General features: G+C 39.9%; 1 protein-coding gene across 3 annotated transcripts in view; it reads right to left on the bottom strand.

Moving 5' to 3' along the window:
* scaf4a (SR-related CTD-associated factor 4a) overlaps positions 1-16,886 on the bottom strand; it is an 87,145-nt gene that overhangs the window by 15,879 nt on the left and 54,380 nt on the right. For all 3 annotated transcript variants that reach the window (XM_048540421.2, XM_048540418.2, XM_048540419.2), the window contains exons 10-18: positions 14,661-14,834; positions 14,485-14,576; positions 12,895-13,085; positions 12,420-12,520; positions 11,173-11,286; positions 10,246-10,402; positions 7,905-8,020; positions 6,490-6,652; positions 5,727-5,825 (exon numbers count right to left, since the gene is read on the bottom strand). In XM_048540421.2, the coding sequence (XP_048396378.1) occupies positions 5,727-5,825; positions 6,490-6,652; positions 7,905-8,020; positions 10,246-10,402; positions 11,173-11,286; positions 12,420-12,520; positions 12,895-13,085; positions 14,485-14,576; positions 14,661-14,834 (1,207 nt within the window). The remainder of the gene's footprint in view (positions 1-5,726; positions 5,826-6,489; positions 6,653-7,904; positions 8,021-10,245; positions 10,403-11,172; positions 11,287-12,419; positions 12,521-12,894; positions 13,086-14,484; positions 14,577-14,660; positions 14,835-16,886) is intronic.

Below are 16,886 nucleotides of genomic sequence, written 5' to 3'. Positions count from 1 at the left end.
ACCACTTACACCTACTGTCATTGGCAGAGCCAGTGTGCTCTTGGAAACAATGACTGCAATAAATGCAGAAGACGCTGCCTTAATTTTCAAACAGCTATCATTCGCTACACAATGACCCTACTCGTTAAAGAATTCTTAGAACCCCTACAGCATGCAAACAGGCCCTTCAGCCAAACCAGTCCACAGTGACCCTCAGAGCATCCCACCCAGACCCCGGTTTGGCTGGTCCAATGGTAGCGGGTTATTGTTGATATTTACTGGCAAAGTCAGTTACAGACTTCCTTGTTCTCTCTTTGGGGCAGCACGGTGGCTCAGTGGTTAGCACTGCTGCCTCACAGCTCCAGGGACCCGGGTTCGATTCCAGCCTTGAGTGACTGTCTGTGTGGAGTTTGCACATTCTCCCCCATCTGCGTGGATTTCCTCCGGGTGCTCTGGTTTTCTCCCACAGTCCAAAGACATGCAGGTTAGGTGGATTGGCCATGCTAAATTGCCTGTAGTGTTCAGGGAGGTGTAGATTAGGTAGGTTGTAGGGGGATGTGTCTGGGTGGGATGCTCTGACATTCGGTGTGGACTTTTTGGGCTGAAGGGCCTGTTTCCACACTGTAGGGATTCTGTGATTCTATAATTCTTCTAACAAAAAAAAAATCCCCCTACAGCCCACCTAATCTGAACATCCCTAAACACTACAGACAATTTAGCATGGCCAATCCACCAATCCTGCATATCTTTGGACCGTGGGAGGAAACCGGAGCACCCGGAGGAAACCCATGCAGACATGGGGAAAGCGTGCAAACTCCACACAGACAGGTGCTCGAGGGTAGAATCGAACCCAGACCCCGGCGCTGAGCCACACGTTGCCCAAGGTTGGTGCAGAACTTCAGAACATCTATATGAAAGTTAACTACCTTGGGGATTAAAATAAAATGTCTTCCAAAAAAACAACCTGGAGGCTCCCAAATGAATTCTAGACACAGACACATGATCTGTATAACATCAATTGCTACCTTGTTCAGAAATCTGATCAACTTCAAGTTTGATGAGATAACAGCAAAGTTTGGTCAAGCTAGTACAGAAGATGTATATACGGACTTACAGAAGGCATTTGAGAAATTCCACATAGGAAGTTCACCAAGAAAGAAGGGCATGGAATTAAGATAAAATTGGCAATATGGATTCAAAATTAGCTCAGTGAAAGAGGGCCAAGGATAATGGTGCATGAATAATTTTCTAACTAAGGTTCAGTTACGGTAGTGCTGTCATAGACTCATTGAGATCTACAGCATGGAATTAGGTCCTTCGGGCTATCGTGTCCAAGCCAGTTGAAAACAACAAACTAACTATTCTAATCCCATTTTCTAGCACTAGGTCCAAAAACCTTGTCTGCCTTGGTATCACATGTTTCGTATAAATATTTAAATGTTTTGAGGTTTTTTTGCCTCTACCACCCTTAGAGACAGTGAGTTCCTGATTCCCACCATCGTCTGGATAAAAAAGGTTTCCCCAACATCTCCTCCAGCTTTTGCTCCTTACCTTAAATCTATGTTCCCGGCCATTAATCCTGCCATCAAGGGGAAAGATTTTGCCTGCCAACCTTAGCTATGCCACTCAATTTTATGCACCCTAATCAGGTTCTCCCTCAATCTCCTCTGTTCGAACAAAAACAACCCTAGTCTCTCCAACCTCTCTTCATAAACTCGCCAGCACAGGGAACAACCTGGTAAATCTCCTCTGCACTCTTTCCAGTGCTATCACAGCCTTCCTATAATGTGGATTCCAGAACTGCATACTTGCTGTGGACTAAACATCTTTTTACACAATTCCAGCATAACCTCCCTGCTCTTGAAACTTTACATCTCACTGAAAAAGGCAGTTATACCGTATGCCTTCTTAATCAATTTAATTACCAGTTCTGATACCTTAAGGCAGCAGTGTATATGCATACCAAAGTCTCTCTGATCCTGAGTACTTCCCAGGGTCCTGCTGTACATCATTTATTCCCCTGCCTTGTTTGTCCGCCAAAGTTCATTATCTCACATTTGTCCAGCCTAAAATCTAATTGTCACTGATAGGCCATCTGACCTGCCCATCAATATGCTCTTGTAATCTACAGCTATCCTCCTCACTACTTGCCACCCCACCAGTTTTTGTATGGCCTGTGAACTTACTGAGCAACTCTCCTACATTCAAGTCAAATCATTTATCTGAACCAGAATCAACAACGGCACAATACTCACCCCTGTGGGACCCTGCTGTATACAGATTTCCAGTTGGAAAAACACCCCTTAACCATCGTCCTCTGTTTCCTGCCACTCAGCCAGTTGTGCATCCAATTTGCCAAATTTCCTTGGATTGCATGGGCTTTTACCTTTGCTATCAATTTCCCATGCAGGACCTTTTCAAAAACCTTGCTGAAGTCCAAGGAGACTAAATCAAAAGCACTGCCCTCATTTCTCAAGAGGAAGATAAAAAAATTTAGGTTGTTTATTATTTTGGATTTGTTACACATGATATAGATCCAGATGTAAGGAGCAGCATTCTAATACTTACAACATTTTGTACCACCCGCAAAGTGAATAGTGTTTTAGGCTTCTGACAGGATAATGAAATTAGCAGAAGTTTGGAACGAATGGCACATTTGAGAAGTATAAATGAACAGAGCCACCTTAGCATTCATACAGTCAAATTCTCAAAGGGGGTAACGCAAGTCAATGAGATGGGTAAGTAAATGGGTATGAAAAACTAAATTGTGGAAACAAAGATCCTGACATGAATCACTGGTTATGTCACAACTGCAGTTTTGTGCACAAGTCTGGTCACCACACTTCACAAGAAGGCAAAAGGAGGTCACTAGATGTGTTCAGAAATGAAAACTTCAACTATTCAGAATAGCTGAATAAGTGAAATTTACTCTCCTCGGAACACAGGAGGTTAAGTAGCAAATTAGAGGTAAAACGAAGAAAAGTTAAGCCTGCCAACAAAATGTTAAATAACTTAAGGTAGCTGATTCAAAGTCAGTAGCAAGAGATATAGAGGAGATAAGAAAAAGATTTTTCATAATTGTTGGGAATGAAAAAGTTATGGAAGTCAATTCCACAAATAATTCTAAAAGGCAGTTGTGCAAGTACTTCAGGGAGAGAAACAGGGTCATGAACATGAAGTGGACAGATGGGACAAAGTACAACCTTGTTGAAAAAGGGAGCACAGGGTACAGTGAATCAAGCTACTTTCCTTTTAGCTGTATAATCTATGCTACATGCCTCCATTGTTAAGCTCAAATTTTAAGATATAGACATTACTGCCTTTAGGGGTCTATCCAATTTCTCTTGAGTGATGAATTCCTGAGACAGAACAGCTGAAGATCATTTTAGCACTTTCGTCTTTACATTTGAAACAGCAATACAATGGTGATTTTTTAAGAAGGCTATAAAATCGCCTTTGTCATTGCAGTTCCTTTCAATTTGTTTACACTTAGCTTTTTGAAAAATAATCAAATGATTAACTAGTCATCAAAAGCCTGATGTGTTTTTGTAATTCACCTGCATACTGTCAATTCAGCAGAATGCAGACTGAAGTACAGAATTAATGACAATTATGTAAAATCTGCAATTTATACTGTACTCATGTATTCCTTATTTGAATACACATGACAATAAAATATAATGCTAATTCAAATATTACTTAAATGAGGTTATTACAAGGGTATGATTGCTTGAGCAGAAGCAGGCGAGTGTACACTGTTGCTCTTTATACTGGTTTTATATACCAAACTCAAGACCAGAAATAAGGTTCCTGGTGTAACAATCTGTAAAATCTGTTTCAAACAGTGGATACTGCTAAAGACGGCACGGTGGCACAGTGGTTAGTACTGCTGCCTCACAGCGCCAAGGACCCAGGTTTGAATCCAGCCTCAGGTGACTGTCTGGGTGGAGTTTGCACATTCTCCCTGTGTCAGCGTGGGTTTCCTCTGGGTGCTCTGGTTTCCTCCTACAGTCCAAAGATGTGCAGGCTAGGTGCATTGGCTGTGCTAAATTGCCCATAGTGCTCAGGGATGCGTAGATTAGGTGGGTCATGGGGGATGGGTCTGGGTGGTCTTGTTGGGCCAAAGGGCCTGTTTCCACACTGTAGGGATTCTACGATCTACATGACCCACTGCAGGAGGCGTGTGCTGAGAGTTAAGTACAATACCAAAAGGTTATGAATTTATTCAGAGGCCTCTCATTCTAAAGCAGTTGTAGCCCATTAGTTTGTTTTCTTATACTGATTATGCTCAAAGTATTTTTATCTTATATATACATTTCATTTTAAAAATCCCAAATTGTTACACACTCATTAAAATTTTGCAACATGCTCTAAAATCCAAAGCATCCTCAACTTTGAGGATATAGTTAAAATGGCCATGGTTACCACACTGGTTTAACTAATTTCCTCACAATGCTCACTACTCTACATGGAAGATACTTGGAGTCAAACTGATTGCAAAAGGAAGTCAACCAAATCCCACAGAACTTGCTATTGTGGATGGCCTTTGCTGGATCCTTTGTAAATTTCTTCTGATCAGAGCACAATACGCACTCCTTTTACCTCAATGAAAACATGTAATGCACAGAGATTCTGTTTTAAAGTCAAGTGATCAACATTCAGGTGATTAAAGTGCATAAACACACACACACACATGCACACAGAAGGAATTGTTTGTGGTTCACTTCATCGAATTTTTTTCACAACTGTATCTGTCTGATTAAACCTTAACACGAGCTCAGAATGTTTTATTTCATTCTTATTTTTAAATTCATGCAGATTTTAACTGGAAGGATAATACCAAAGAAAAGGCATTCAGTACACTATTGACAGACTATTTTAACTGCATTTACGTTACTTGCAAAGTGTCATAATGTTTAAAAAGTTATACAAGAAAACTACTGAAAGGCAACAATCCTTACATAACAGAAGATTGCCAGTACCTCTGAGTCATTGAATCTCCACAGTGCAGATAAAAGCCATTCGGCCCATTGAGTCTACACCACACCTCTGAACAACATCCTACCCAGATCCATCCCATCCCATCCCTGTGACACCACAATCCACTGAAGCTGCACATCACTCGGCACTATGGAGCAATTTACTAAAGCTAATCCACTTAATGACGGAGGAAATGAGAGCACCAGGAAGAAACCCATGCAGACTCAGGGAGGAGATTTGTGTGGAGCTTGCACAGCCAAGATTGGAACTGAACCAGGTTCCTGGCACAGTGAGGCAGCAGTGCTAACCAAAGTGCCACCATGCAGCAGTGTGCTTTTCCAGCTTCAGAAAAGGCCTCTTGATGCAAACAGTAAACAACACGATAACTGACAAAAGACAGAAGTCTGCTGGTTGCTGAAAATAGACTTACTTAATGACTACATTCTACCTCAAAAACTCTTCAAAAAGCTAATTTTGGGATTTCTTTTTCGAAGGAGACCTTTCAAATGTGAAGCAAGTTAACTTAAAACATTTACGTGGACATGAAATATTGCAGATGCTCGAAATGTGAAAAATAGAAAATGCTGGAGGCACTCAGCAAGTCAGAGACAGAAGCAGAGGTATTGCTTCAGGTCAATGATGGCACAGTACTTGGGTTTATAATTTTTCTTTAATTTAACATTCACATTCAGTCATTTACTGAACAACAAATATTTCAACCTGCTTGAGGTCACAGTTATGAAATAAAATTCAAGAAGGTGACTGACCAGGAAGATGGGAAGACTCGCATGTTGGAATGTTAGTTCCTGAACTCCCAATGGGCATTGCAGAACTCAGTGGTGGAATAGGTCCTGGTGGAAGATAACCTAAAATAACAGAATTTTTACAGGATCAAAATGTTGTTTAAATAGTAATCCAGAAATAGATTACTTAATAATTAAATGCCAAGTACAAAAATCTGCTCAGCTTTTCTAGCCTAATCTATATTGCTTCGGCTGAATATACATTAGTGTTGAAATTCTGTATTGCCACAAATAATTAAGAGGTATTGGATGTGAGTTTGCTCGCTGAGCTGGAAGGTTAGTTTTCAGACGTTTCGTCACCATTCTAGATAACATCATCAGTGAGCCTCCGACGAAGCGCTGGTGTTATGTCCCGCTTTCTATTTATCTGGTTAGGTTTCCTTGGGTTGGTGATGTCATTTCCTGTTCTTTTTCTCAGGGGATGGTAGATTGGCTCCAAGTCAATGTGTTTGTTGATGGATCCATCAACAAACACATTGACTTGGAGCCAATCTACCATTTCTGAAGAAGGGTCCCGACCGGAAACGTCAAGCTTTCCTGCTCCTCTGATGCTGCTTGGCCTGCTGTGTTCATCCAGCCTCACACCGCGTTATCTCAGATTGTTCAGCATCAGCAGTTCCTACTATGATGCAGATTTTTTTCTTTGAAATGTCAACTGGAAATAATTTCCAAAGTTGCAACTGTTAACATATTGTGACACAAATGAAAATCCTGTGAAATAACATACCGGGTGGTGGTTGTACTGGATTGAAACCAGGACGCATGAAGGGAGGTGGTGGTGGAGGTGGTGGTGGCGGCGGCACTCCAGGATTGAAAGTAGGTGGTGGAATTGTTGAAAAGTTTGGTGGATGGAGTCTGCTAACAGCTGGAATCGGCTGAACTCCAGGAATCTGCACAAGAAAATTTTATAGCAATCACCTTTTCACTTAATATTTTGTTGCAAAATGCACTGAAGGCGGTGATTTGAATTTAAAGGTGGTTATCTATTTCTTAAAATTTTCAAAACGTTTTCAAAAAGCTCTAAATAAATGCTAACCTTTTCCAAATTATGTCTTTTGCCAGAATGACAAAGAGCATAACTCTCAAATGTATTTACTGAACAAGTCTTACTGTTGCTACAATTAATGAGATGATCCATTTTCACATTTTGGGAAGCTCAGAAAATTACAACAATATAGTGCAATTTGGTTAAATATCAAATAGTATGAAATGAACAATGAAAGAACTGTTGGTTAAATGACGAACTCTTGGTGCACTGCTGACATGCACAAAGTTAAAACGTATAAGAACAAATAACTGCGGAGATTTTTAAAATATAGTAATCATCGAGGGACTTCATATAGAGGATGGGAAAGAAAAGTTGGAGAGAATGTATGTTTGAAAGGACAAATTTAGAGATAATTAAAACATGGAGATGTAGAATTGCAACAAGACTTGCTCTGTGTTCCAGAGTTCACGGACCTGCCAATAATAAAAATACAAATAGGGCTGAGGTGCACAAAAGGCAGCCCTTGTTCCTGTATATTATGCTGGACTTTCCCAATCAATTTTTAAAAAAAAAATTACCCATAGAGTATTTTTGATTTTTTGAGGGCACTAAACTAGTGTGAAGCTCTGGCTTAAGATGATAATCTGAACACAACATACTGAACGAGTTCTGAAAAGTTATACTGGACTTGTAATGTTAACTCTTTTTCTCTCTCCACAGATAATACCTGACCCACATTTACTGTTTGTTCCAGGTTTCCAGTATCAGCTGTATTTTGCTCTTACTACAATGAACTGAACTATCATCTCAACCTGATGATCAACGCTTCATCCAAGTACACAGAGTGCTTCCTGTCAGGAAACATATTTTCAAGCGATATGCAGCAGCCAGTCAAATGCTCCATGGATGATGTGACAACTGGTACCATGCTTGAGAGAAAGCCTGCATTAAATCCTACACCAACTATATTGACAGAGATATATAAAGATGCAAGGGAAGACTTATTTCAAAGCCAGATCTTGATTCACAGTGACTATGGTAACAGGATCAGATATACACTATACATTCTGCTCGTACCAAGACGATTCTACACTCCAAAAACATATTTAGCAAATAAATTAAATGATCTACTATAATTCACAATTCATTTTTACCTGTGTAGGCAATGGTAAAGAGGTTTGAGGCATTTCTTCTGGTTGTGTCACTGCAGTATTACCATTTTCAGCTGTATCAACAACAGTTGCCGGTGCCTTTGTAATAGTCTTCCATTCTAATATAGAAAGAATGTAACAATATAAGAAATAGAAGAAATTGGCCATGTGGTCATTCAAGTCTGCACTGCCATTCAGGTTCACGGCTGATCTTCTAGCTCTTCTTCACCATAGTGCATCAAAAAACCTAACAACGTCTAGAAAATACTCAAGTGATTACAGTATTGCCGACATTCAACTTTTTAAGTGAAATTCCCAATTCCAACCAGAACAATCAGCACATTTCAGAGTCTGTGACCTCCTACTCTAGATTCCCTAGTCAGCAGAAACCTTCTCACCTTCTACCCTATCAAGCCCACGAAGAATTTTATATTTCAATGGAAATGCCTAGTGTCAGCATCCCTAGGAAGGCCAGTAGTTGCCCTCAAGAAAGTGTGGCAAGCTGCCTCACTGAACCACTGAAGACTGTAGAGTGTAGGTATACCCATATGGTCTAAGGGAGAGAGTTGCAAGACTTACACCCAATGTATTGTTCTTAGTCAGGATGGTGAGAGGATCGAAAGGGAATTTGCAGGCCATGTTTCCATGCACCTGCTGGTGTTGAGCTCTGAGTGGTAGAGGTCAAAGGTTTAGAAGGTGCTGCTAAAGTAGCCTTGGCAGGTTATTTCCATGAATAAATCACCATTACGCACCAGTGACAATGTGAGTGAATGTTTAAGGTCATGACTGGGATTTTGTCAAACAAATTACGAAAAAGATGATGGGCTGCATCCATTCAGAGTATTCCAACACACTTCTGACTTCTGCTTTGAAAATGGTGTACCAGATTTGGGAAGCATTAATAGAACGTAGAACGTAACAGTGCAGTACAGGCCCTTCGGCCCTCACTGTTGCGCCAAACTGTGAAACCCATCTGAAGCTCATCTAACCTACACTATTCCATATCATCTATATGTTTATCCAATGACCATTTAAATGCCCTTAAACTTGGCAAGTCTACTACTGTTGCAGGCAGGGCATCCCATGCCCTTACTACTGAGTAAAGAGCCTACCTTTGACATCTGTCCTATATCTATCATGCCTCAATTTAAAGCTACGCCCCCTCGTACTAGCCATCACCATCCAAGGAAAAAGGCTCTCACTGTCCACCCTATCTAATCCTCTGATCATCTGGTATGTCTTTATTAAGTCGCCTCTTAGCACCCTCCTCTCTAACGAAAACAGCCTCAAGTCCCTCAGCCTTTCCTCATAAGACCTTCCATCCATACCAGGCAACATCCTGGTAAATCTCCTCTGCACCCTTTCCAATGCTTCCACATCCTTCCCATGACACGGTGAGCAGAACTATACGCAATACTCCAAGTGCAGCTGCACCAGAGTTTTATATGGCTGCAACATGACCGCATGGCCCTGAAACTCAATCCCTCTACCAACAAAACCTCACATACTGAACAGGATCAATGCTAAACAGTCATAACTGTTTACAATTTATATTACTGGCTAGGAAGAGGGAAGCATATGCTCAGTTTATAAATGACAAAAAACAGGTGGGAACGCAAATGGTGAGGATGACACAAAGTATCTGCAAAGGAATACAAACTGGTTAAGTGAATAAGACGACAAGCTGAATTCTGACCTTTATTTTAATGGGAATGACATACAAAATTAGAGACATCTTGTAAAACTGCACAAAAAAAATCATAGTGAACAGTTTTGATCCCCTTATCTAAAGGGAGATACATACTAGCACTGGAGGCAGTTTGGAGAAGATTCACTTGGCGTATAACAGGTATGGAGGGATTGCCTTACGAGAAAAGGTTCAGTACGTTGAGCCTGCGCACTTTGAAATTCAGAAGACTGAGGGATGACCTTATTGAAACATACAACATGAGACTGACAGGTTCATTGGGGAGAGGGTGCTTCCCCTTCAGAGAGATCTGGAGTCAGAGGTTAACGTATCAGCACTAGGGATTCCCCAATTAGGACAGAGTGAAGGTATTTCTTCTCTCAAGGATAGAAAATCTATGGAATGCTTTACCTCAGAGGGCGGTTTATGCTGGGTCATTAGCATAAACAAATTTTTAACAGTAAGAGAATCAATAGCTGGGGACAAGTCAGGAAAGCAACGCTGAGGATTATCAGATTAGCAATGATTGCACTGATTGGCTGAATGATTTGTTTCATATATCTTATGGTCTACCACCACAGATTTGAAAAAAAAACACTACATTCTTGAATAAATTTAAGGAACAGACCAAAACACGATAGTGGTGCCACTGTTTACCTGGACAAAGTGTTTCATTGTCCAGCATTCCTCCTTCACACAAACGGTCCAGTTCTTCAGGTTTAACTTTATCCCAGGGAATGTAAGTTACTCCAAGCTCCACATCCCAAAACTGCTTGTATTCGGCTTTCATTCCCTTGTTTAAGGCCCAGGCAATCTGAAAAAGAAATAACTCTACTTAATACACAAAACTGTAAATTACTCAAAAAGCACATTCTTGATTTGTCACGTTAGAAAAGTTATGGTACTCATTTTCTCTCTTACAGAGATTACATTTGTTTTACAAAATATCCCTGACTAGTGTCACTAATATTCCTTCTGCATTAACATTACAGAAACTATTTCATACATAATGAATAATATAAAACAGGATAACACAGTTACTTAATAATGCCCCAAGATGGACACACATTGCCAGAGCTGTGTTAAATTCTACCACTTAACAAACCAATGTAATTTCAAGTAATATTTCCGTAAAAAGAAATGGGAATAAATTCAATTTTTACTTTAATTGTTGTAATCTAACAATAAACATTCAACCTAGATCATATAATCGTATAAACCCAATAGTGTGGAAACAAGCCCTTGGCCCAACAAGTCCACACTGACCCTCAGAGCATCCCACCCAGACCCTTCCCCCATAACCCACCTAAACTACATATCCCTGGACACGGGCAACTTAGCATGGCCAATCCACCTAGCCTGCACATCTTTGGACTGTGGGAGGAAACCGGAGCACCCAAAGGAAACCCACGCAGACACGGGGAGGACATTAAGCCCCCCTCAGACAGGTGCCCAAGAGTGGAATTGAACCCAGACCCCTGGCGCTGTGAGGCAGCAGTGCTAAGCACTGAGCCAGCTGTACAGTTTGGTGCTTAGAGAAGAAATGTTTAATTCCCTAAAATTCAGCACCCTTACAGTACGTACCTTTATATACTTTTGATTGACTTTGAATGTCCCTCTGCTAAGTTTCTGTAAGGCTCTGTACGCATCTTGCCGATGAACCATCACAATGTAAGCACATCCTCTTGGAGGAATCATCTACATTGGAATATAAGTTGTGACTCTGTGATCTATTTTAAGGACTAGGCTACGTAACACAAAATCAAAATAAATATCAACATTCTGATGACAGGTCAAACATCCAAAATATTCACCCTGCTCGTTTTTCCACAAGTGCTGCCTGACTTAGAATCATTGAGTCATACATCATGGAAACAGACCCTTCAGTCCAACCAGTCTGCGCCGGCCATAATTCCAAACTAAACTAATTTCACCCGACTACGCAAGTGAACCTTTCCTGTTCACGCGCTTAACTAAATGTCCCTTAAACTATAGCTGCGCCTTCTTGTGTACTTGCAGCGTTTTCTTCTTTTGCGACAATTCAACAAATTTCAACCTACTCCAGTAGTAAGAACTGCTATTTTCAATTCAATTAAGAACTCTTCACACAATGGTCTACAATAGGCATTTTTTATCAGAAAGAAAAGTTAAACAGAGAAGGCTGAAGAAACTCAGCAGGTCTGTCAACATCTGTGGAGTGACAATCAGGTAATTTTGAGTGCAGTACAACTTTGTCTCGGAGAATTCTAGATATATGATGCACGAACTGAAGGGAAGTCATATTGGGACAGGTACTCCATCTGGCTGTGCAGCCCTGACTTGTGAGCACCCTCTGCATTGGAGTACGCCAAAACTATTAAGACATGATTTTTAGAATGAAATTAGCTCAGAACAAACACATGAGCTGCATATCAACAACATTGGGAAATTTTAAAATGCAAGTGATCCCAACTTGACACTTGGTATCAAGCCCTAAACATTTTTAGTTGCATAGATGTCAACAGTATCTTCATTCACATAAATGAAATACAACATATGCAGAACAAACTGTTTCACCAGAACAGGCAAAGCCAAGAATGATTCTGGTCTCACTTAACATCCAAAAATACCTTTGTCCATTTTGATTGCTTCTGGAAATTAAGAGGAAAAGCTGTGGTTGAATTTTAGCTTCTTCCCTTCACCTACCGGTACCAAAATAAACTGGATGTTCAATATTCAGAATGCCTCAACTCTAGACAACCAGGGCCCTTAGGCAATGAACTACTTGCAGTCAACAAGTATTTAATACAATGTCACAACACAATTTTTGACTGGGGGTAAAATATACTTACATTCAAAGATTCGATCTGGCCAAATTCTTCCAGAAGATTTGCAACATCCTGCTGTGTTGCTCTCTTGTCCAATTGTCCTATCCAGAGAGTTGTGCTGCAAACTATAAAAATAATGTTAAAAACATGAAGTTCAGAATGCTTGATTTTATAATTAAAACATACTTAGTAATAGATCTTGGGATAAAGGAATGGAATAAGACCTGCAGATTAGGTTAGAGCTCTCGCTTATCTTCCAATGAGGGAATGAGAGTAAATCATTTAAGCTGACTTGTATGCTGCATGAGTAGTCAATCATCTTCATAATTTCATAAAAACAAATATTTCAATCATAAAATTACATGTACAACATTTATTTAGTTGCTAATGAACTAATGCCAAATTCTAATCAATTATGGTAATGGAAAGGTGCTCCTTCGTAAAGAGGACGCATTCTAAAATGTTATGATGGATTTTATTCCAGATTCAAACTACCTACCGCTAACAATTTTGGATTTAATTGGTGGAAGTCCTTTTTGACGGCGTTCTCTCTCTTTCTCTCTTTCACGTCGTTCTTGAGACCGTGATCGAGGAGAGTGCCTACGTCTTTCCCTGGATCGCGATCGAGAACGTTTGTGCCTCGACCTTCTTGACCTAGATCCAGACCGAGAACGTCTTCGCTTTGGTGATCTGTGAAAAATGTACATTTTGAACATTCAAGAAATGGAAGCATCTTTTCAGAATTCATCATATGCACTAAATTCACATGAGTACCAATTATTTTAACTATTAGCATCTAAATTAATTTTCAAAGGACACATTCGCTGTCTTCAGCTGCACAGACTGTGACCTTTAGCTCTAAACTACCCTCAGTCAATGAAAGCATCCTTCCAGCAGCTACCCTTGGAACTTCACTGTGGAAGAGTTCTATTTTAAAGCACCACTTTTATTTAGGTATCTAATATAAAGTAAATCAATTTATAACTTTACAAATTACATTTCCCTCAATAATCTGGAAATTACCATACAAGCCATGCTGTCATTACTTCCAGGTTGCACTATTGTTAAGCTCAATTACGAAAATGAATAACCAAACTTTTCTAGCTTCTAGTCAGAGATTTCTTTTAATTCAAAACAATTTTTCCCTCATTTGTAACAAACAACCTTAAGGCCAGTTACAGCACTGATTAGATCCAGTTGTTAATTTACTCCGAAAATTTTAAATGCTGTCTATAGCACCACCGTCAGTTGTTCTTTTTGTTATTCACTACAAAAGAATGGATGTCAGTGCTGTGAATTCCAGACTCATCTGAGCTTGGAGCCTAGGTTCACAAGATATCAAACAGACTGTACTTCGTCAGATCAGATGCATTCCTCTCAACCATCACAAACAGGAAAGCTCAGTCTGGATAAATTCAAATTAGTTCACTGAGGTAAAGGAAGTCGTGTACAGTTAATCAACAAGAAGCTTTTTTGCTGCAATCTGTGAAAACTGTGAAATTTGACTTAAGCAGTACCCAAAGAACTTAATCTATTATACTTGATAATTTTGTGTTGCATTAAGAAAAGTCACGTATTGTGTAAAATCCACAAGTGTGCAGTAAATGACTTTGAATTGACTTGGTGTGCAGGAACTTGTGCATCCAGAGGCTTGCAGAGGACTGGAACACGTGTTTCATTTGCAGGCTCCAGTGCTTACTGGCAGCAAGGTTACTGGAGTAATTAACCACACTGCAATGTAAGGGAAGCTTTACGAAGTTACCCTAGTTAGAGTGAGAGGGTTTACAGGTAAATGGAATGGATAGATTGTCTGGACACAAAGACATGAAAAGGATCGCTCAGGGGAGGTAGATGAGATGACGGAATGTGTTAAATAAATCTGATTACAAATGTTCTGCAGATCTCTGTTAGTCTAACAATGATTATCAAGGATACAATGAACCACATGTTAGGTGAAGGGAAAATAAATTGAGAGATTACACGAACAAAACTAATAGCCTACTTTTACTGAACTAAAACTTAAGATGTTTCAAAGAAACATTCAGACTGGAAGTAATTGATGCACAGTACTTTTATCTGTGTTGCTAACCTTGATCCAGACCGTGTGCGTGATCTTCTAGTTTCAACACTACGTCGTTTTGTTTCTCGTGCATCGGGTTTTTCAATCTCCATATCGACATCCTGGAAATCAAAAAGATTATGCTCATTAAGTTATGGCCTACTAAAAAAAAAGCACATTACAATATTAGTTATGTGTAAGCTTACTTGCTGCTGCTGTTGTTGCTGCAATGGTGGTGGCTCACTTGGCGTATGATAGTCTTGCTGAAAAACAGGCTGTATAGGTGGTGCTGGAGGCATGGTAGGCTGAGGTATAGCTGCATATGGATGAACAGGAACCATTCCAAATGTTGGTAATTGTCCATTGGGAGGAGGGGGCATCTGAAATATATCAACAAGATGAAAGCAAAAATATTGTAAATGTTGCACTTTTACTAAAAGTAAATTCTAACATTAGATTCAACAGTGTAATCTTGCAATGTTGATACCTACGCATGTATCGTGGGAAAAACAAGATAAACAATCAGGAAAATTTTCATAAAGTGGCCAACCATTTCAAAGGCTGCATAGTTGGAGCCAACAATCTCTTCCCACTCCTTTCTAAGCACGAGGACTGATCTGGCCCCAGTGGTCTGGGCAGAACGTCTAAAAGATAGGACAGTTGATGATCAGTGGCAGATGCTTAACAGGATAGTCATTGTTCACAACTCAAACGTATTCTTGTAAGGAACGCATAACAACGGGGGCATGTCCATGGATAAGTAAGTTAAAGATAAGAGAAAGACAAAACTAAGGCATATCAAACTGAGTGGTGAAAAAAGTCATTAAAAAAGCAAAAAGCTAAGTGATGAAAATTAACACAAAATATAAAAAATGGATAAGTAAAAGTTTGTTAGTACATAAAAAGGAAGACAGTGGCAAAAGTGAACGTTGGTCTCTTGGAGGATGAGACAGAGGAGTTAAATGGTGTCAAGCACAGAAATGCCAAATTCACTCAACCGATAACAGTATGTGGCCTGATGCATTCAACAGTGTAGTACTTATATCCATCCGTGGCAATTAAGTTTGAATTTCAAATTAATTGCTATCGAGCTGAATTTTATGAGAATTACTAACATTACAGCTTTATCAAAATCAGGGATTGGTATGCTTGTGCCTGCAAACACTTGCACCAAATCCATGTCACCGGGTACCAAAGAATAAAACCACTACATTACCATGGCATATCCATTCACATCAACTTGTTCAACACAACACCTGCATGCTTCAAATCTAAAAGGCCTCTTCATATGTTTGATCTGATTTATTACTGTCACGTGTACTGCGATATTGAAAAGTGTTGCCGTATGTGCTTTACGGACAGGTCATAGTACATTAGAGCACCAGCGTAACAGAACAGCGTGCAGAATACAATGTTAAAGCTGCCAAGATGCATTGAGAGATCGACATTAAAAAGGTCCATTCAAAAGTCTGATAACATCAGGGAAGATGCTATTCTTGAGTCTGTACATGTATACAAGCACTTATATCTTCTGCCCAATGGAAGAGGATGGAATAGAGCATAAGAACCAAAAGAACTGCAGATGCTGTAAATCAGGAACAAAAGCAAATATTGCTGGAAAAGCTCAGCAGGTCTGGCAGCATCTGTGGAGGATAAAACAAAAAGAGTTAACGTTTTGGGTCCGGTTCTGAGGGAGGGTCACCAGACCCAAAATGTTAACTCTTTTTCTCCTCCACAGATGCTGCAAGACCTAGAATACAGTATAACCAGGGTGGGAGAAGTCTTTGACTACATTGGTTGATTTCCCAAGAAAAGGCCTGAACTGAAAAGGGGAAGTAAGGATGACGGCCCTCGACATTAAGTTAGCATTTCAGTGTATTGTATTACAGGGCCCCAGCTAAACTGGTGTCAATGGGACTTATGAGGAAATCTCTTCACTTACTAGGGTTATACCAACACAAAGTTAAGTGACTGTTGGTGGTCAATCCCTTCAGTAGTCGCCCAGCTGATGATACCCACATCAAACAAAAAACATCATTGCAACATGGCAAATGGATTCCTTATTTAAACTCCACAGTTTTAAAGAATTTAATCTTTGTTATGAACAGTGAGCAACCTACAACTGCCTGAGAACTGATTGTGGTAGATGCTGTCACTTTACCCAGTCGATAGAAGATTAAAGATTTAAAATTTTTAAATAGACACTTATTCCTCCAAAGAAGCCCTGAAGGAAGTCTGCAAGGTTAAATTGTAAAGTTTGACCTGGACATGTGACTTGTTTTGTCCTCACTATACGAAAGGAGAGACACTGAAAATCTGGGTTTTGGTCAGATGGGAGCTCATGAACATGGAGCCATATTGTAGGTTGAAACAGGAAAATAATCTTGTAGTACATCTATTCTGATTAGTGTCATCCAATTTCAATCAACAAT

This window comes from Stegostoma tigrinum, chromosome 12 (assembly GCF_030684315.1).
Source record: "Stegostoma tigrinum isolate sSteTig4 chromosome 12, sSteTig4.hap1, whole genome shotgun sequence".
Lineage (NCBI taxonomy): Eukaryota > Metazoa > Chordata > Chondrichthyes > Orectolobiformes > Stegostomatidae > Stegostoma > Stegostoma tigrinum.
Note: the sequence above shows the minus strand (reverse complement) of the source record. Positions and strands in the feature narration are given on the sequence as shown.